We start from the raw sequence: 22435 nt of genomic DNA, 5'->3' as shown, positions 1-22435 counted from the left end.
AAGAGGCTAGAGACTGTTCCTCTAGTCTTTGCCACCAAGATCGACTCCTGGCATCAAATCCAGAATGGGATTATTAAAGGAGCAGCTACTTCTGTCTCAGGAAGTTAAGTCAGGAAGCCATCACCCAATCTGATTCCCTGGAGAGTATAGTGCTTGCTAGATCCTAAAACAGCAATTCATATGCTGCCATCTCTCTCTCACTCAACTCAGGAATTTACTCACAATCTTAGAAACCCCATTTTGGATCACAGTCAAAGAGAACTCGCTGTTAAAAGGGCATGCCCTTAAAACACAGACCACAGGCACAGATGTAGATCTCAGGAGAGCCGGTGGTTAATGTGGGTGTGGTGAGGTCACATTAACATGAGTAATATGTTAATATCCAGCTGAGGCATTAAAGGAGAAAGGATGGGGGTTGAAGAGCAGGCTCCAAATCAAATTCCTTCTTCTAATCGCTTGTGACAGACTAGTGAGGTCTGGTCTGGCAATAAGCCAGTTTCTTCAGGGCCTCTCTGACCTCTCGGTTCCTTAGACAATAAATGAAAGGGTTGAGGGCAGGGGTGACAATGGCATAGAAGATGGAAATAACTTTGTTCGTGTTGAGGGCATGAATGGCTCGGGGCCGGGCATACATGAAAATTGTAGCTGAGTAGAAGATGGTGACCACCACGAGGTGGGAGGCACAAGTAGAAAATGCCTTCTGCTTGCCCGTGGGCATGCGTAGAACAGTGGCCAGGATGCATCCATAAGACAGGACAGTGACCGTGAGGGGGAGGAGGAAGATGACCAGTGCCAGGACAAAGTCCACCAGCTCAGCTGTGGACATGTCTGTGCAGGAGAGGTTAAGTACTGGAGAGATGTCGCAGAAGAAATGGTTGATGACATTGGGGCCACAGAAGCTGAGGCGAGAGATGAAGTAGGTCTTAGCCAAGGAGATGCCAAAGCCAATGGTCCAGGAACCAAGAGCCAGGCGGAAGCAGAGCCCATGGCTCATAATGGTGGGGTAGTGTAGCGGGCGGCAGATGGCCACGTAACGGTCGTAGGCCATGGCGGCCAGGAGCACGCATTCTGTGCACATGAGTGCAATGAAGAAGTAAAGCTGTATCATACAGTGAGCAAAGGAGATGCTGTTGCTCACGGACCAAAAACTAAATAGCAGCTTGGGTACAGTCACAGAGATGTACCAGGTCTCCAGGAAGGACAAGTTGGCCAGGAAGAAGTACATGGGCTTGTGCAGTGGCCGGTTCTGCTGCACCAACAGGATGATGGTCACGTTTTCAGCCACTGTCAGAATATAGGCCATGAGGAATATGAGGAACACTGCTGCACGCATGCCCCAGCTCCCAGGGAACCCCACCAGGATGAACCTGCTGACCCGCGTCTGGTTTTCCACTTCCATATTGAAAACACAGGGCTTAACTCTCCTGGGAGAAAAAATTACTGGTCAGACTCCATGGTCCATTTAGAACCTTCCATCTTTTGCCTTCTTTTGACTAGTAATAACAGTAACATATCATTTTTAATAGTGCATTATAGGTTAGATCATACACTGGGTACATTAGGTACACAATGTGATTTGATTCTCATATAGCCTTTTTATACATCTTAGTAATGAAGAAATTGAGTTTTGGAGCAGTATTAGTAACCTACCATGTTCCCACTGGCAGCAGGGCAGGAATCACATTCAAGTCGAAGTCTAAACACCATGCTCTATTACCCTACACTGTCTTTCACAACCACGTCCAAATCAAACAGTATCAAACAACCATGTTCCATATTACCATTGCCAACTGTGAAGGATACACCTGGCTTTCCTGGCCTACCATCCACCCAGAGTGCTGGAAGTTCTGCCTTTATAGTGCTTTTCCCCCTGTACTATCCATGGAGACAGAATGAAACCTGTCATTGTCTGCGAGGTACCTGAGACAGTGAGGTGGGGAGAGGCTTCCCAGTCTTAAAAACCTGGACCTCAGTAGTAAATTGCTATATGAATATATCATCTCCGAAACCCAATTTCCTCTTCTGCAAATGCAAATATTAATATTCATTTAGCTTATGTCAATGTGGATCAAAACCCAAATGAAATAATGTAAGTAAAATTGTATATAAACTGTAAATGACAGTAATTCTGAAAGGGCTCCTCCCCCATCTCAGAGCCTTAAAAGATAAGGATGGGCTCACAGGAGTGAGGAGAGTGACTGCTGTGGACCAAGCAGAGTAGTAAACAGATATGAGCTTCCTTTTGTGGAGACTGAAGTCCTTGGGGGTGGAGGTGAGAGTCTCTTGGAGGAGATTTTTTTTTAATCAGCAAACAATAAGAAATGCATAATAAAATTTGAGACATTTTCTATGAAGGTTAAAAAACAGAAATAATACTCGTGTGATTGGGGAAGGCCTCTCTGACCTCTGAGGAGGTGACATTTGCACAGAGGAGGATGCCAGAGCCCCAGCCTTCTGAAGAGTGAGGTGGGAGAGAGCTGCACTGAGATGAGGGCATGCCTGCTGTGACGGATGGAGAAGAAATGAGGAATGGGGGGGAAAACAAGCAGGGCCAGCGTAAGACCCCACAGGTCATAACAGGGGATCTGAATAGTGGTCCAAATACTGTGAGAAGCGAGTGAAAGGCTTAAAGCTGAATAGGAGCACAGTGCGACTCATGCTTGGAAAGATCATTCTGACATTGCAAAGGACAGGGAGCAAAAGCGGGAGTTGTGAGATTGCGGGTGGTTACTCAAAGGTGATGGTGACCTTGAAAATCTCCTTTCACGGAATGAGTGGACTCCAGATATATTTTAAAAGCATCTTTAATGGTAATTGATGGATTAAATATGGGAGGAAAGAGAAGAGAGAAATCAAGGAGGAATTTCAGGTATATGGTTTACTATATGGAAGTGATGCCATTTACTGTAATGGGAAAAACTCTGGTATTTACAGACACGTTCCTCATAGTTGAAGAGATGGCAATGGGAAAGAATCTGTTAGGGTTTTGTTCTGATGAGTTTTAACATGAAGCCTGAACAATATTCCGGAATATTGTTCTGAACAATATTGTTCAGAATATTGAACAGAATATTCTCTAATAATCATTTATCAGTTATTACTAGGTACTGGGAAACTTGCTAAGTATTTTTCAAATATGCCGTTTAATATACAAAACAAATTAAGTGAGGCACTGTTACTCTAATTTCACAGAGGACACTTTAGTTTAGATTGATGAGTAACATTTCCAAGTCTGAGAGTAATGAAACCAGAATTAAAGCGAAGACACCATCTGTCTGACTACAAAAGCACAGCTTCAACCACAATGCTCTCTCATATAGATAAGGAACACCATATTTTTCACTCAATACTACTTTTTGAATATTTAAAGTGTCTGATAATTTTAGGAAATATTCTCTAATCATACTGAAATTTCATTATTGGCACAGGCTATTAAAGATGAGCCCAAATTTTTACAAATGTGACGGAGACTGCATGTTCAATTACACATATGAAACAGAAATGAATCTATAGAAATGTTTGGTAAATGTATCAGAGAAGAGAAAATCATTACAATAAAGATAAGTTTGACAATAAAAATAAGTTAGAGATATTTTAGGCAAATGAAACAGAGTGAACAAAGGCAAAGAGATAAGAAATAGCCTGACATTTTCAGGGAAGCATCTCATTAAGACCTATTTCCTCTGTGAGTGGGAAAATTGTAAGTTAATAAATGAATAGAAACAGAAACAGAAAAAGGGGATGGGAGAGAGAAACGGTATGGGAAAAGAGAGGAAGAGATAAAATAGTGTTAAGGACCAGATTGTAGATTCCTTCATATGAATTATTAAGGTATTTAAGAGTTATTCTATATTATAGACAATATGTAATCACTGAATGTTTTCAGCAGCTGATAACATCCTCACATTCCACCCTGGATTTTGTTATGGGGGGCATGGATTTGGTTGGGTCAGGGTTGCCAAATCAGCGATTAAAACACTAGTTGGAATACACCTTCGTAGCTAACAAAGACACACACAAAGAAAAGAAAAATCACCCCAGTTACAATATTTATTAAAGAGAAGAAGGCAAACATATTGAGACATACTTGTTCACAAGGTATACGGGTAATTTTGCACTCCTAGAGGAAGCTCAACAATGACAACAGATTTCCTTATTTCTCATCCACTGAATGAAGGGTACAAGCACTAACTACTGCGCGTGAATGGGAGGACTTGACCACATGCATCTTCAATGCATCATTTTACCATAAACTTTGTGGACCTTTACACTCATGGTAGTTTCTACTCCACTATGGTGTACTCAAATTTGTTACCCCCTCATTTGAGACTTTTACCAGTGATCCAGAATCAAGCATTTTAGCTTCTTCTCTCCATCCTTGTGCCTGCTGCGTGTACACTCCTGCTTAACTCTGTATGGATTCTGTACAAGGGTAGGATCCAAGTAATTCAGACGTGATAGAAACATAACCTCCTTCCCTGTCAAGACGGCAGCAGCCACAAATTAATTGCCAGGAAGACGCAGCAGCAAAATTGCTGTCAGAAGGCATAATAAGAAACTGCGGGTTGGGATCAGAACCTGGGGTTTTTATTTCTGACCCAATATCAAGAGATGCCCCTCAAACGTAGTAGGAGGAATGTGCTCACTGCATATCCGGCTGTACTTAAGAGTTCAAAAGACGAGATTATCACCGTGCCTGATAGTTGGAGATTGAGAGTGGATAGAAGGAAGAAGCGTGACAACAGAATTAAATGTTTGGTATTTAACCATCATTGTGCCATATGAACCTGAAACCGACCTGAAATTTCATTATAGCCACAAGCTATTAGAGATGAGCCCACATTTTAAGAAATGTGACATAGATACATATTCTATCATACATTAAAACAGAAATGAACATACAGAAATGCTTGGTAAATGTATCAGAGAGGAGATAATCATTAGACTGAGTCCTAAAAAATAAAGTGATATTCTGAGAAGGGACTCTTACCTTGGCTCAGCAGCCTCTAAGTGGCTGCGATGTGAAAAGAAATTCTTCACTGATTCTAAAATAGGAAGAAGTAGAAAAGAAAGATTCAGGAATTGGATAGATGTGAAAAGCGCACTCTCTAAACCTACAAAGGGTGAATGGCCACAGGCTACCCAACTGCTTCCAAACTGATCGTCAGGACTAGAAGAGAGCTGAGCCCTGGACACTAGGAACACATCTGTGCCTGATGTGGCTCCAGGATAGCTCTCCCAGTATCCTGGGGCCAGAGCACCCATTGCCTTCCCGCAGGAAGCTGCAGAGGTCTTAGGCACACCACACTGCGAAGATCTTTGGACTCTGAGAGTTTTATACGGTTTTAAGACTTGCCCTACATCTCTGCAAACACCCAGGAGAAAAGCACTTTGACAAGACAGTTCAGGTCTCTTGTGGGATGTGAGAAATTTCTATTTGCCTATTGTGGTAATCTAACTTATTTTATACAGTATTAGTTCCATAGGGGAAAGAAATCCATGCTTTGAAAAGAACCACCTGTGAATTTAGTCTTTGCTGAAGCACAAAGAGAAAAAAAAATGACTACTTTTAAATCTATCTATAAATTTTCAGGATGGCCTGTGGCTCAGATGGTAAAGAATTTGCCTGCAATGCAGGAGACCTGGGTTTGATTCCTGGATCTGGAAGATGGCAACCCACTCAGTATGCCTGCCTGGAGAGTTTCACGGAAGAGCCCATGGGCTACAGTCCATGGGGTCGCAAAGAGTCAGACACAACTGAGGAACTAACACTTTCACTTTTCATAGGTTTTTCAATTATTATTCAACCTTCAGTTACTTAAAACAGGACAATCATATCAGCACTCCATGGGAGATACTAATATCCAAAGTAAACATACTGCTACATTTCAGTAAAATTTTAAATAAAGGTTGTTGTTTAAATGCTTCTGCTGTAATTGTGTGCTAAATAAATTTATCATAATGGGATCATTACTTTGTCAGCTGCCTTTGGGAACCACTTGGCCAGTATTTCATGTTCTAGGACAAAATTTTACTTTACTAAAATCACTTCTCTGAAATCTGAAGAATTCTTAAATAACCCTCACAGAAGCAAAAGCTTTTTAATTCATTGGGGTTTCATGAAATGAAAAATGGAGATATTAGTAGTTATAAGCAATTCAGTCTTCCAATGTGTCTATGATAATTAAACAGGCTTTAACACAGTTTATAGGGCTAAAGTATGAATAGATATCAAATAGTGATAACACCCATATACTGGACTACTGCTTAGCAATAAAAAAAAAAAAATGAACTGTCCTTTACCATTAAAAAAATCTAGCCATAACACACAGGTTTCCGTAGTGTAGTGGTTATCACGTTCGCCTAACACGCGAAAGGTCCCTGGTTCGAAACCAGGCGGAAACAACACTGGTAGGAATCCTTATTTTGGGCCTTCCCTGTGACTCAGACGGTAAAGAGTATGCCTGCAATGTGGGAGACCCAGTTTCTATCCCTGGATCGGGAAGATCCCCTGGAGAAGGAAATGGAACACAACTGATACAAGCTGACACCAAAAAAATTAAAAACCAACAGCTGAGGGGCCTCAGGACCTGAGGGAAAACAGGACAGAGAGTGAGTTCCCGGGGTTTCCTTAATGCTTCCCACATAACCCAGACAGAGATCTGCAAAATTATCCAACCTGCAACTGCCAGCCATTACATATATATCTCCAAGAAAAGACTGTATAGCTGAATCCTAGAATAAGACAGTGTCAGCGTGTCATGGAATATAGCCAGTTTGTATCCGATGAACTTCTCCTACCTACTTGAGATTGATTTGTATGGAACTCTGACCCTAAACGTCTTGTGTAAAGACACAGACACAGTAATTCACAGAACACTCTGAAGATAGACATTCCAATCTTTGGAGAAGTGCGCTCCCGTTTCCAGTCTCCCTGGCACACTGCCACCACAACAGGGAGCCAGAACCAGGTTAGCACAGATATTGTTTAGTGGACCCTCTGTCGTTTCTTTCCATTAGTGCCCGCCACATCATGATATATTGAAGATCCATTTGGGGAAACTGTCGATGATATCAAATGATACATTTTGGGGGGATGTCAATAGTTCCAGGATTTTAGGATAAAAGGATTCAGGATAGATAGGATTTGAAAGAAGTGTCTTATTTTTAGTTGTTGCAATTTAGTTTTTATACTTCGGCTCTGTTAACTATTCTTTACCACTAGCACCACCTGGGAAGCCCTTGAAAGTAAGTGAAAGTCCCTCAGTTGTGTCCAACACTTTGTGACCCCATGGACTTTAGCTTGCCAAGCTCCTCTGCCCATGGAATTCTCCAGACAAGAATACTGGAGTGGGTTGCCATTCCCTTCTCCAGGGGATCTTCCCAACCCAGGGATCAAATGCAGGTCTCCTGCATTACAGGCAGACTCTGCACTGTCTGAGCCACCAGGGAAGCCCAAGAATATGGGAGTGGGTAGCCTATCCTTTCTCCAGGGGATCTACCTGACCCAGGAATCAAACCAGGGTCTCCTGCATTGCAGGTGGATTCTTTACCAGCTGAGCTACCAGGGATGCCTTTTAAAGCCCTTATTCCCCATATATACATCCTCTTCCAGCCTCTTGCTTCCCAGTCCTTTCAGTCTGATTGTTGGCTGTCTTGACTCTTAACCCTAGTGTCAGGCTGCCATACTTCTGCCTTTAAATATTTTCAGCAAATGCCACCTGGAAAGCCATCTCAGTCCTGATAATACTCTGAGTCGTAAAACAGAGGCCAGCCTTTATCTCAGCTCTTCAGGTAGCTGCCAGATATGTTGAAACAGCCAAAATTCTTTGAGTAAGGTCCAGACTGCTGTTTCTTACTGGGAACCTGCAGCAGGAGTATAGACTGTAACCTTCACGGCTGTCACCAAGTTGGGAGGTGAGAGGTAAGTGGGCAGCTGAAATGCTCGCTTCCTATTTTACCATAATGCAGCATTTTCAGTTTTTATTCATCTTTCCCCTTTGTAGTCAGTTTTTTTTTACCAGATTTCAGAGTTCTGCAAAGGTTAATTCCAAAAGTTTTTGCTAGCTTAATGGCTGTTTTGTGGAGAAATAAAGTCTTGGAATTCCCTACTCAACAATTTTCAGTAATGTTTACAAAAACATCATTACCTTAAATATGTATATAATTTATATTTATTTATATGAATATTTATAAATCTATTAATCTACATAATTAAATATCAGCCTCATAAACAGTATGAAAAGGCAAAATGACAGGATACTGACAGAGGAACTCCCAGGTTGGTAGGTGCCCAATATGCTACAGGAAATCAGTGGAGAGATAACTCCAGAAAGAATGAAGGAAAGGAGCCAAAGCAAAAACAATACCCAGTTGTGGATGTGATTGCTAATAGAAGCAAGGCCAGATGCTGTAAAGAGCAATATTGCATAGGAATCTGGAATGTGAGGTCCATGAATCAAGACAAATTGGAAGTGGTCAAACATGAGATGGCAAGAGTGAACATTGACATTCTAGGAATCAGCGAACTAAAATGGACTGGAATGGGTGAATTTAACTCAGATGACCATTATATCTACTACAGTTGGCAGGAATCTCTTAGAAGAAATGGAGTAGCCATTATGATCAACAAAAGAGGCTGAAAGGCAGTACTTGGATGCAATCTCAAAAATGACAGAATGATCTCTGTTCATTTCCAAGGCAAACCATTCAATATCACAGTCATCCAAGTCTATTCCACAATGAGTAACGCTGAAGAAGCTGAAGTTGAATGGTTCTATGAAGACCTACAAGATCTTTTAGAACACACACCCAAAAAAGATGTCCTTTTCATTATAGGGGATAGGAATGAAAAAGTAGGAAGTCAAGAAATGCCTGGAGTAACAGGCAAATTTGGCCTTGGAATATGGAATGAAGCAGGGCAAAGGCTAATAGAGTTTTCCCAAGAGAATACACCATCATAACAAACACCCTTTTCCAACAACACAAACGAAGACTCTACACATGGACATCACCAGATGGTCAACACCAAAATCAGATTGATTATATTCTTTTCAGCCAAAGATGGAGAAGCTCTATACAGTCAGCAAAAACAAGACTGGGAGTTGACTGTGACTCAGATCATGAACTCTTTATTGCCAAATTCAGACTTAAACTGAAGAAAGTAGGGAAAACCACTAGACCATTCAGGTATGACCTAAATCAAATCCCTTATGATTATACAGTGAAAGTGAGAAATAGATTTAAGGGACTAGTTCTGATAGATAGAGTGCCTGATGAACTACGGACGGAGGTTTGTGACATTGTACAGGAGACAGGGATCAAGGCCGTCCCTATGGAAAAGAAATGCAAAAAAGCAAAATGAGTGTCTGAGGAGGGCTTACAAATAGCTGTGAAAAGAAGAGAAGTGAAAAGCAAAGGAGAAAAGGAAAGATATTCCCATTTGAATGCAGAGTTCCAAAGAATAGCAAGAAGAGATAAGGAAGTCTTCCTCAGAGATCAAGGCAAAGAAATAGAGGAAAACAACAGAATGGGAAAAACTAGAAATCTCCTCAAGAAAATTAGAGATACCAAGGGAACATTTCATGCAAAGATGAGCTCGATAAAGGATAGAAATGGCATGGACCTAACAGAAGCAGAAGATATTAAGAAGAGATGGCAAGAATACACAGAACTGTACAAAAAAGATCTCCGTGACCAAGATAATCACGATGGTGTGATCACTCATCTAGAGCCAGACATCCTAGAATGTGAGGTCAAGTGGGCCTTAGGAAGCATCACTGCAAACAAAGCTAGTGAAGGTGATGGAATTCCAGTTGAGCTATTTCAAATCCTGAAAGATGATGCTGTTAAAGGGCTGCACTCAATATGCCAGCAAATTTGGAAAGCTCAGCAGTGGCCACAGGACTGGAAAAGGTCAGTTTTCATTCTAATCCCAAAGAAAGGCTATGCCAAAGAATGCTCAAACTACCGCACAATTGCACTCATCTCACACGCTAGTAAAGTGATGCTCAAAATTCTCCAAGATAGGCTTCAGCAATACGTGAACTGTGAACTTCCTGATGTTCAAGCTGGTTTTAGGAAAGGCATAGGAACCAGAGATCAAATTGCCAACATCCACTGGATCATGGAAAAAGCAAGAGAGTTCCAGAAAAACATCTATTTCTGCTTTATTGACTATGCCAAAGCCTTTGACTGTGTGGATCACAAGAAACTGTGGAAAATTCTGAAAGAGATGGGAATACCAGACCACCCTACCTGCCTCTTGAGAAACCTATATGCAGGTCAAGAAGCAACAGTTAGAACTGGACATAGAACAACAGACTGGTTCCAAATAGGAAAAGGAGGACGTCAAGGCTGTATATTGTCACCCTGCTTATTTAACTTCTATGCAGAGTACATCATGAGAAATGCTGGGCTGGAAGAAGCATAAGCTAGAATCAAGATTGCTGGGAGAAATATCAATAACCTCAGATATGCAGATGACACCACCCTTATAGCAGGAAGTGAAGAGGAGCTAAAAAGCCTCTTGATGAAAGTGAAAGAGGAGAGTGAAAAAGTTGGCTTAAAGCTCAACATTCAGAAAACGAAGATCATGGCAACTGTCCCATCACTTCATGGCAAATAGATGGGGAAACAGTGGAAACAGTGTCAGATTTCATATTTTGGGGCTCCAAAATCACTGCAGATGGTGACTGCAGCCATGAAATTAAAAGACGCTTACTCCTTGGAAGGAAAGTTATGATCAAACTAGATAGCATATTCAAAAGCAGAGATATTATTTTTGCTAACAAAGGTCTGTCTAGTAAAGGCTATGGTTTTTCTAGTGGTCACATATGGATGTGAGAATGGAACTGTGAAGAAAGCTGAGCACCGAAGAATTGATGCTTTGAACTGTGGTGTTGGAGAAGACTCTTGAGAGCCCCTTGGACTGCAAGGAGATCCAACCAATCCATTCTGAAGGAGATCAGCCCTGGGATTTCTTTGGAAGGAATGATGCTAAAGCTGAAGCTCCAGTACTTTATCCACCTCATGCGAAGAATTGACTCATTGGAAAAGACTCTGATGCTGGGAGGGATTGGGGGCAGGAGGAGAAGGGGACGACAGAGGATGAGATGGCTGGATGGCATCACTGACTCAATGGACGTGAGTTTGAGTGATCTCCGGGAGCTGGTGATGGACAGGGAGGCCTGGTGTGCTGCGATTCACAGGGTCACAAAGAGTCGGACACAACTGAGTGACTGAACTGAACTGGACTGATACATAATTGTGGGCTCCCCCAGTGGCTCAGTAGTGACGAATCCACCTGCAGTGCTGGAGACATGAGAGACGTGGGTTTGATCCCTGTGTCAGGAAGATCCCTTGGAGGAAGACATGGCAACCCGCTCCTGTATTCCTGTCTGTAGTATCCCATGCACAGAGGAGCCTGGCAGGATACAGTCCATAGGGTCACACACAGTAGGACACAGCTGAAGGGATTTAGCTTGCCCACATGTACACACTCATACTTTACATATTATCTTTGCATCTTTCAACCTTGCCAAATTCCCTTATTAATTCCAAGATCTTTGTTGTATATTCCTAGACATTTTATATGTAAATAATAATGCTGCCTGAGAACAAAAACGATTCTATTTGTTTCTAATTTGCATTCCTTTTATTTCTTTTTCTGGCCTTATCACTTTGGCCAGAATTTCCAGATAAGGAAATTGATGATCATGGACATTAAGGATTATTCTTAATCTCAAAGAGAAGATGATTCCATTTTCTGCTAATAAATATTGATGTCAGCTGTAAGTTATTTGTATATACATTTTATTGGGTTAAGAAGTTTCCTTCTATACCTAGTTTGCAAAGATTTTTTTTATTAACATTAATACTTTTGCCACCTATTGAAGTGCTAAATTGTTTTTCCCTTTTATTTTCTTGATACAGGGAAATATATACATTGATTTATTTTAAGATGTGGAACTAAATTAAAACATAAGGTATTATATTTTTGCAAAGTATGGGATTTTATTTGGCAATATTTTTAGAATTTTGTGTGGCTGTTCATGACTGTTATTGATCTATGGTTTCCTTTCTATAATGTCTTGGCTTGGTTTGGTGTGAGTGTAATCCTGACTTCATAAAATAATGTTGCATTTACTGCTTTTCTGTATTCTGGAAGTCTGAACTAGTATTAATACACACATGTGAGAAGATACTCTATATCATGTGTCATCAGGGAAATACAAATTAAGTCAATAATCAAATACCACTACACACTATTAGAACAGCCAAAATCCAAAACACTAGAGAATGCTGGAGAAATATGGAGCAATAGAAACTCTCATTCACTGTTGGTGGGAATGCCAAGTGGTACAGCCACTTTGGAAGACAGTTTGATGGTTTTTTACAAAGCAAGACATACTTTTACCATATGATCCAGCAATCATGTTACTTGCTATTTACCTAAAGGAGTCCTGAAGGAGTCAAAAATATGTCCACACAAAACCTGCACACAAATGTTTATAGGCAGCTTTGTTCATAATTACTGAAAATTAGCAGCAGAGAAGAAGTCCTTCAGTAGATGAATGAATAAACTGGGGTACGTGCAGATGATAGAATATTATTCATTTCCAAAAAGAAATAAATGATTAAGCCATGAAAAGACATGAAGAAACTTAAATGCGAATTACTAAGTGAAGCCAATATGAAAAGGCTGTATACTGTATGATTCCAATTATAAGACATTCTGCACCTCTTCTCCCCAAGTTTGCAGTGACGTATAATTGATGTGTACTATTTGGTATTTATTTTTATAACTTTTCCCATGTATTATATCTATATCAACAGAAAGACAAAGTAAACAAATGGAATGAACTGGAGAATCAAAATTCAAAATAATCTAGGCAGGTTGGTGTGTGAAAATCAATAATGATTAGCAAAACAAAATGCACATACCTTTGTTTAAGTTTAAGAGAAAATGAGTACAGTGGGTGTGGAATCTTTGTAACCAGTTTATAGGAACCAGATCTTTGAAAATTAGTTGAATAAAAGACTATGGTAATCAATAACTTTGGAAATAGATAGTGGTGATGTTTGCACAACATTGTGAATGTAATTAATGCCATTGAAGTACACACTTAAAAAAGACTAAAATGGCAAATTTTATATTATATATTGTATGTTTTACCACAATAAAAAAGACTATAGTGAAGACACAGATTTCTCATCTTCAAAGCAAATAAGATCCAGAATAATGGTCTGAACAAATATTCTGTCATATATTATTTATTTCAGAATATAATAATATCACAGTCTAGATTTAGGGATAGAGAGTATCGAAAGCTCCAAAATTGATGTTATTTTTTTTAAGGAGTTGAAAAAACCGTTTGGAGGAAATCAAGCTGTTCTAAAAACAATTGGAGTACTGTCATGTAGAAAGAGAAACAGACATTCTCTCTTCTAATCCACAAAAGTGTAAGTGGGCCTAATTGTCAGAATTCATCTATCCATTCAATCCACAAACCAGGTCTGCTGATGAAGCCATGCATTATTCCTTTAAACACTGACAGGCTAATAAAATGTAAAAATGGGAGAAGAATCCTAAATACTACTGGATACCTGAGATAAGATGGTCTAAGAAAAGGCCCTTTCATGAATCACTGGTATGTAAATTATCTGGTATTGGCCTACATGAGGAAATCCATTAATTATGTGGAGAAATTCTTCACTTGAAATCCAGGATCTGACTATAATAGTCTTCTTTAGTGTACATGTGGCCGTGCCACCTTCACTTACCTAATCTTTGTGATTTTGATGATAGATAACAAGAAGTTCTTATAGTCTTTACCCTTTGTCTCTGAATTTCTCTAAAAGTTTACTGAGAGCAGCCATAATTTCTTTATTTCTCAAGCTGTAAATCAAGGGGTTCAACATAGGGGCCACTACAGCATAGAACAGAGCAACCATCTTCTCCCCTTCCACTGAGTAGGCGGACCGTGGCCCCAGGTAGGTGAAGATGGCTGTTCCGAAGCACATGGAAACCACAATGAGGTGAGAGGCGCACGTCCCAAATGCTTTGCTACGTCCCTGAGCAGAATGAATGTGCAGAATGGCAGCAACTATACGACCGTAGGAAAACAGAACCAGGGAAAAGGGAAGCATGATCATCAGAAATCCTGAGATGGCCACCATGACCTTGTTGAAAGAGATATCCACACAGGCTAGCCGCAGCACTGCTAGGGTCTCACAACCAAAGTGATTAATGACATTGTGACACAGGGGAAGCCGAAAGGTGATGACTGTCTCCATCAATGAATTCGTGAAACCGGCCACCAAGCAGCCAACAGCCAGTCCCAGACACAGCCCTCCATGCATGATGACCGTGTAGTGTAGTGGGTAGCACACTGCCACATAGCGGTCATAGGCCATGGCCCCCAGCAACAGGAACTCAGACGCAGCCAGTGCCAGGGATATAGAGAGCTGGATCAGACAGCTGTAGAACGGGATGGACTTCTCGACTGAGAGCAGGTGGACCAGCATTTGAGGGACAATACTGCTTGAGTAACAAAGGTCCACAAGAGATAAAACACTAAGGAAGAAATACATGGGGGTATGAAGCCTGCTGTCCAGTCTGATCAGAAGAAGGATGAGGACATTTCCCACAATAGTCACCAAGTACATGGCCAAGAACAAGACAAAGAGGGAGACTTGAATCCCCCAGTTGCTGGACAGCCCCAGCAGAATGAACTCACTCATCCATCTCTGCGTTTTATTCCCCTGACCCATTTAGTTTCTAAGAACTGAGCTAAAGATGTCAAAATGATGAATTAAAGAAACCCAGAATTGGAAGGTGGCTTTCCTACCACGGGGAGAACCTACCCATTTGAACTTAAAGTTCTCCCTGAATGTCTCAGCCAGATCGTCATCCAAACTCTGTTTAATGTTATCTGTAGAGGAAGAATGTAATGGTACCCAGTTGTGCAGCTGGAAATCAAGGGGAAAAAAAGGTTACATTCTTGAAATTCAATTTATTAGAACATATATCTACTCTTAAATGGAGGAAGGAATTTAATGAAGTGTTTAGATTTAAAATTCTAGTTAACTTAGTAGTTATTAGAGGGGTTAATTACTGTCTTTCTGGTGAGCAAGTTTTTAGCCCACATGAAAGATCTTCTTCTGAATTCTACATGATGTTCAGTACCATTTAACTTTTTGTTTGCTTGTTTGTTTACTCTCTGGATGTCTCAGACACAACTGTATTCATCCCTCCTCAATGGAATGTATTCATGAAGTCCTGAATGTTTTAAGTAATATTCTCATACTTATCACCAAGGGATTTTGAAATTGTTTTCTATAATTTGCCCTTTTAATCTGAGAGTGTCAGGTAGAAGGTCTCATCTTCACCTACTTCATGCCAGTGGCCCAGGTGGGCATGTCAATCCACAATGGCCAACTTCAAGAATCAGGTGTTAAATGAAGAGAAGGCATACATACCTGTTAAAGTGTATCTCATGTCCTCCAAGGGGAATTTACTAATGTGTTTAATGATGTCATGTTATCGTGTGTGCATGCTCAGTCCCTTCAGTCACGTCCAACTCTTTGTGAGCCTACATCCCACCAGGCTCCTCTGTCCATGGGATTCTCCAAGCAAGAATATTGCCATACCCTCCTCCAGGGGATTGAACCTGCGTCTCCTGCGTTGCAAGTAGATTTTTTACCACTGAGACATCAGGGAAGCCCATCATGTTATTACTTAATAACAATGTTTTCTCAAGGAAAGGACAACTCATTCATTCACCAATATAACAGGAATCACTCCTCACCAGTGAAGGCAGAAGGGTAGAAAATCAGGTCTTAATTATAGAACATGATAACAGAGACAGTAACAGTTTTTTTAATCCCAAGTCAAAACTTATTTTATGTTTCCTACTTAAAGAAAGAAATGTATCCATAACTAAAATGTGCAGGTGGCAGTTTGAGGTCTCTGAGCTACTCCTGTGACAGTACCTGAAAATTCCACATGAGGGTCATTACTACAATGGCTTATTTACTATTCAAACAGCAGATGGGCAGCAGATTATATTTATTAAAAGTTTCCAGTTTTAGCATAAAAACTTTTAGGATGATCGTTACAGATCACACCACTTACAACACAGATGGCTGGAGGTCTTGCTATTATAGTTTATTTTCATATGGTTAACTATAAAATATTCAGGATTTAGTATTGCTTTGAATAAGGTCCAAAATGTCAAGGAATCTATTAAAAAGAGAACTCTCAGAAATTGACTATCACACAGAAAGTATTAGAAATGATGATTGAACAAAGATACCACTTTCAAGTCTTTGCACTGAAAGCTTTCTGTCACTTACATCAAATTGATTGGAACAAGACACTCAGCTGCAACACTGGCAAAAAATGCACAATATTTAAAGATATAAGTAATATTCTTTACTGAAACACTTTTGCACAGCCAGAGTGCAAAAATCCACTGGAGTGGGAAAGATGGTAAAAGAAAAACAAGAACCATAATTAAATTTATTTTTATTTGCTGAACACTTACTCTGTACTAGTCATTATACTAAATACCTCATATATCCACTAATATATGGGGCTTCCCAGGTGGTGCAAGTGGTAAAGAATCTGCCTGCCAACGCAGGAAACGCAAGAGATCCAGGTTACATCCTTGGGTCAGAAAGATCCCCTGGAGAAGGAAATGGCAGCTCACTTCAGTACTTCTTGCCTGGGAAATCTCATAAAGGGAGGAGCCTGGAGGGTTACAGTCCATGGGGTGACAAAGAGTCGGACACAATGACTAAGCAACAAAAATATGTCTTCACAACAACACTGTGAGCTTCGGCTTATTAACTCTGCTTTACAGATGGAAAAAGAGCCGAAGTGACTAGACAATGGGGGAGTCAGCAGGTAAGTAGGATTATCTGACAAGTTGGGGCACATCCATTATGCTGCTCCTATACATAGCAGACCCTGTGTATAGCACATGATGGTCATTTTTTAAAAGGCTATGGATATACCGAACATGAAAATCAGGAAACATATCAAGGAGACTAAATGGGATCCTACTTTCTACTTCTGAGCCCATTTACTTCAGAGTCCTGGTGGGCAAGAGTAGGTCCCTCTCATTTACCTGTGAAGTTGAGATCTGGCCTTCAAGCCACTTTAGCAACATAAGGAAGAGAAACACAGCACATCTCCCCCATTAGAGACTCTATTCTTGAAGTACGTGAAAGGCCTCTTTCATAAACTTGAAAAGGTGATCATGCTTCTACTCTGTGTCTGATATGGTGATGAACAGTGTCTTATAGCGGATCCATGGCAGGAAGTCCTTTCTTCCTCTTCTAAGAGAAAACTAAGAGCTCTGAATATGAAATATAAGGAAATTAAAATGATCCAATATCAGAAACGAATAAATCAATTGCTCATTTTTTTAAATTAGCTTTCAAAGTTTCAAACCTAAGAATAGTTTTCTCTAGACAAAAGAATATCCTTAAAAAGTAAAAGGTGAGACATAATGAAGGGTCCTGGTCTGAGGGTATGAGTTTCATCTGATTGAGAAAATTTGTCCCTTCTGAGCTGACTTCCATGAATCTCTTCTGTGCTGTGGTGAGTGCTTATAAATTGAACCAACATATCCCCCACTGTTCAGGTAAATGGTTACTATCACACTAATATAAAAAGTGGACTATATTTCCAGGTCACTTGGTAATCATTCCAAAGCCAGAGGTAAAAATTTGAGTAGCCATGTAATTAAGCTAAAATCATTACACAAGTGGAGGAGAGCCCAGAATTCTTTCGACTCATAGGATCACTTTCCATCATGGTCCCTTTGGAACCCACACATAAACGCACTCAGTCATGCTTAAACTGTTCTCAAACTTCTTTTTAAACCTACTTAGCTGTACACTCACAAACACAATTTGAATAGACAGAACATAATTTTTAGGATGAACTTCTACCAGAGGACAACTATATCAAGCCACTAACTATACTCTAAAACTTGAAGAATACAGAAGTCATGGATTACGGGAAGCTAGTTTCACAGTTTATGTTGCTAAATAAGTGCTGAAGAAAGACTGGAAATGGCTGAGTTACCTCTGGAGAATGGAGGGGGCCATCCTGTGCCTCGGAAAGATGGCACGGCTGGGAGAGTTGTGGAGTTTGAAGCAAGTGCAGTTGGAACAGGTAACTTTCTATAACTTGGTGATAAAATCTCAAGGGGCCAATTATTTTTTGCTTATTAGATTTCTTTTAATTTTCCTCTCCCTCTGCCTGGTCACTTCTGCATCTAACACCCTAACCTACTTTTCAACTTTGCAAGTAAAAATTTTGTTTCCTTGTCTCTGGAGCATGAGAAAGAACTCAGCAAACTTTAATTTCTCAGGGGAAGTACGTCTGAGTCCTCAGTGATACCAGCTTTGGATTGTACATGCATCCATACTAAGTCACTTTGGTTGTGTTCGACTATTTGCAACCCCATGGATTGTAGCCCATGAGGCTCCTCTGTTCACGGGATTCTCCAGGCAAGAATACTGGAGTGGGTTGCCATTCCCTTCTCCAGGGGATCTTCCTGACCCGGGGATCGAACCCACGTCTCCTGAGGCTCCTGCATTGAGGCAGATTCTTTACCACTGAACCACCAGGGAAGCCCCTTTGGATTGTTGGGATTTTTATCCCACATTAGGACCATGGGTCCATGGGGTCAAAAAAGAGTCAGACGTGACTGAACAACTGAACTGACTGAACTGTAGGACCTTGGGAATTACATCAAAACTTCCCCATTCCAATTCACCCATCACCACATCCCTTTGAGCAATAACTCCTAGATCAGCAACTCAGGGGACCATTGGGTGCTCTGTGATACATCACCTAATCTGAGGTCAGGCAAGGAGACATTTTTTATGCCAATACCTGACAGCTGTTACTTATTATTGGGCTGCTGTCCAGGCTGTCCATGTTGCTCACTGGTAGAGAATCTGCCTGCCAGTGCAGGAGACTTAAGAGACATGGATTTGATCCCTGAGTCAGGAAGATCCTCTGGAGTAGGAAATGGCAAACCACTCCAGTATTCTTGCCTGGAAAATTCCATGGAGAGAGGAGCCTGGCGGGGTACAGTCTAGAGGGCTGCAATGAGTTGAACATGACTGAGCACACACACAGTCCAGGTTTGTAATTCTACCATCACATTCTGTAACCTTAGAACTTCTGCCTTTCCCTTCACTTTAAGGAAGATGATCTTCCATATGTTGGTTTATACTTAGGGATTTTTAGTGTTCAGAATCTTTAATAAAACACCACTATCCTCTGTGAAAAATACTCTAGTGAGGATGCTAGGCATTGTGCAGTGAAACTTCTATTCCCCATTTTCCCTTTCCCAAGGGTAGCAGGGGAGATTTCCACCACGTGCCTCGTCTAAGTGAGTGTAACCAGTCTGTTCTCATCCTCTGCTCAGTTAGGTGGCATTGCCCTGTAAAGGGCTTGAGAGCTGGTATAAACAGTGTCTTCTCCCAGCCTGAGACCCACTTTTTAAAAAGAATAGACAGCCTACCTACAGATGGCTGCCTACGTGGGCACTGCTGAAAGGGAAAGTGTCATAGAGCCTATGTTATCTCTGGACCTTAAAAAGATAAGAAAGAATTTGCTCTCTAGCTTCTAAAACGTTCCTGGCATTTCTTATAAAATATATTAATTTATTTATCATCCTTTATGCTTTGTGGATTTATTGCTTCGTTTCTTATTCTTTTACCATTATATACTTTAGATTTAAATGGGAATGAACATAAAATCATTTGTAAAGTGAACTTCTTCACCTCTAGATATTAAGAATTGATCATTTTTACATACAAGAGGAAAGATGAGCTATTTTGCCTACTAAGGTGGCAATTTTTCCCAATATTATACATATTTTCTAAATTAATTACACAATTATGATACACTAAATTCCCATGACAAAGGTTTCTTTTGAGTTTGTATGTTGATTTATTGACACGTCTTTTTCTACACCAATACTATAATTTTAATTGTAGTTGCCTTATGATATGCTTTGATATATTCTAGAGAAGCTAATCCTTTACTTTAATATACTTCAAACTTAAAAACTTAATTCAAATTAAATACCCTAAATCTACAAGATCAGGAACAAGAAAGAATACTAGCCATCATGGCTATTTTTTAATATGACCTTAGAGGTTTTAGACTATGATACAAGAAAAGGAAATAGATTAAGATGGATAAAAGATTATAAAAACTATCCTTATTTATAGACGATATGACTATAAACCAGGAACATTTTTTCAACAATCTATAAAAGAGAACTAGATCAAGACCACCTTACAGAAATCAATAGCATTTTTGTATGCCAGCAATAACCAACTAAAAAAGTAAAATAAAATACCCCATATAATAATTGTGAAGTATTTAGGAACTATAAATTATAAAGTAATTAGGAATTTCTCAGCAGAGTATATACATGAATTCTATGGCACTCTCTGCCAATACTTTCAATCCTCCTGTGCTCTTTATCTACTTTCCCCATTTTATTTTTCTCCATAGTAATTATGACACACTGTATTGATTATTTCCTATATTTACTGTCTATTTTCCTTTAAGTAAAACACAACAGTCAGACACAATTTAGTGACTAAACCACCACCACAATATCCAAGAAGGCAGACATTGTTGGATCCACAATACCCAGAAGATCATCTGGCATACAACATATGTTTAACAGATATTTATTTTAAAAATATCGAGAATATGTGAAAACTCCAAATAAAACATTAAAGATTATCTGAATTAAAAATACATTTCATGCTTTGGATTGGACAGTTTAATATTATAAAGATGTCAATGCTCCAAAATGAATCTCTAAGCTCAAAGTAAACCTAATCAAAATTTCAGGTAAATGTTTCATGGAACTTTAAGAAATTACTCAAAATTTATATGGCATATATCATGCTATAAATAGCTAACTATAGAGAAAACATGTCAACATAACAAAGGCCATATATGACAAACTCACAGCTAACTTACTCAATAATGAAAAGCTGAAAGCATTTCCTGTAAGATCAACAACACAAGTGTGCCAACCATTGCTACTTTGATTCGACATAGTACTGGGCTTCCCCCATGGCTCAGCAGTAAAGAATCCACCTGCAATGCAGGAGATGTGGCTTCAGTCCCTGGGTTGGGAAGATCCCCTGGAGGAGGGCATGGCAACCCACTCTAGAATTCTTGCCAGGAAAATCCCAAGGACAGAGGAGCCTGGTGGGCTGTGGTCCATGCAGTCACAGAATCAGACACAACTGAAGCGACTGATCACACACATTGGAAGTAATAGCTGCAGTGATCAGACCAAAAAAAAAAAAAAAGAGAGAGAGAGCAAGAGAGGCAGATAAAAGGCATCCAGAATGGAGAATAGAAGCAAAATTCACTATTTACAAATGGCATGATACTATATAGAAAGCCCCTAAGCTCCCACTCTTCAACTATTAATACTAATAAATGAATTCAGTAAAGTTGCAGGATACAAAATAAAATATATAGAAATCTGTGACATTTTTATACACTAATGAAGAATTATCAGAAAGAGAAATTTAAAAACAATCCCATTTACTATTGCACCAAAAAGAAAAAAAGAATACCTGGGAATAAAAATACTAAGGAGATGCTGATGAAAGAAGTTGCTGCTGCTAAGTTGGTCAGTTGTGTCCAACTCTGTGCGACTCCATAGATGGCAGCTCACCAGGCTCCCCTGTCCCTGGGATTCTCCAGGCAAGAACACTGGAGTGGGTTGCTATTTCCTTCTCCAATGCAGGAAAGTGAAAAGTGAAAGTGAAGTCGCTCAGTCATGTTCAACTCTTCGCGACCCCATGGACTGCAGCCTACCAGGCTCCTCCATCCATGGGATTTCCCAGGCAAGAGTACTGGAGTGGGGTGCCATTGCCTTCTCCGGAAAGAAGCTGAAGATGACACAAATAAATGGAAAGATATGCTGTGCTCACTAATGAAAGGAATTAATATTGTTAAAATGTCTACACTACCAAAAGAAATCTACAGACTCTATGCAATCCCTTTCAAAATACTAATGGCATTTTTCACAGAACTAGAACAAGAAACTTTTAAATGTATATGGAACCACAAAAGACTCTAAACAACCAAAGCAATCTTAATAAAGATGAACAAAGCTAGAGGTATCATGCACCCTGATTTCAAACTATGCTACACGGCTACAATAATCAAAACAGTATGGTACAGGCAGGCACACACACACACACACACACACACACACATTTCAGTGGAACAGAATAGAAAGCCCAGAAATAAACTCACATATCTATGGTCAATTAATCTATGAGAAAAGAGGAAAGAATATACAACGGGGAAAAGACACTCTCTTCAATAAATGGTGTTGAGAAAACTGGAAAGCTA

General features: G+C 40.0%; 2 protein-coding genes and 1 non-coding gene across 3 annotated transcripts; 1 reads left to right on the top strand and 2 right to left on the bottom strand.

Annotated features, from left to right (window-relative positions):
- Nucleotides 1-466: 466 nt before the first annotated feature.
- OR6B1 (olfactory receptor family 6 subfamily B member 1) lies at nt 467-1399 on the bottom strand. The gene has a single exon (XM_069588910.1). The coding sequence runs from the start codon at nt 1397-1399 to the stop codon at nt 467-469; it is 933 nt and encodes a 310-aa protein (XP_069445011.1).
- A 4933-nt stretch (nt 1400-6332) lies between these two features.
- Nucleotides 6333-6405, top strand: TRNAV-AAC (transfer RNA valine (anticodon AAC)). The gene has a single exon. It is a non-coding gene; the product is annotated as a tRNA-Val (tRNA).
- A 7428-nt stretch (nt 6406-13833) lies between these two features.
- On the bottom strand, nt 13834-14775 carry LOC138439762 (olfactory receptor-like protein OLF3). The gene has a single exon (XM_069588856.1). The coding sequence runs from the start codon at nt 14773-14775 to the stop codon at nt 13834-13836; it is 942 nt and encodes a 313-aa protein (XP_069444957.1).
- Between the last annotated feature and the right edge of the window lie 7660 nt (nt 14776-22435).

This window comes from Ovis canadensis, chromosome 4 (assembly GCF_042477335.2).
Source record: "Ovis canadensis isolate MfBH-ARS-UI-01 breed Bighorn chromosome 4, ARS-UI_OviCan_v2, whole genome shotgun sequence".
Taxonomy (NCBI): Eukaryota; Metazoa; Chordata; class Mammalia; order Artiodactyla; family Bovidae; genus Ovis; species Ovis canadensis.
Note: the sequence above shows the minus strand (reverse complement) of the source record. Positions and strands in the feature narration are given on the sequence as shown.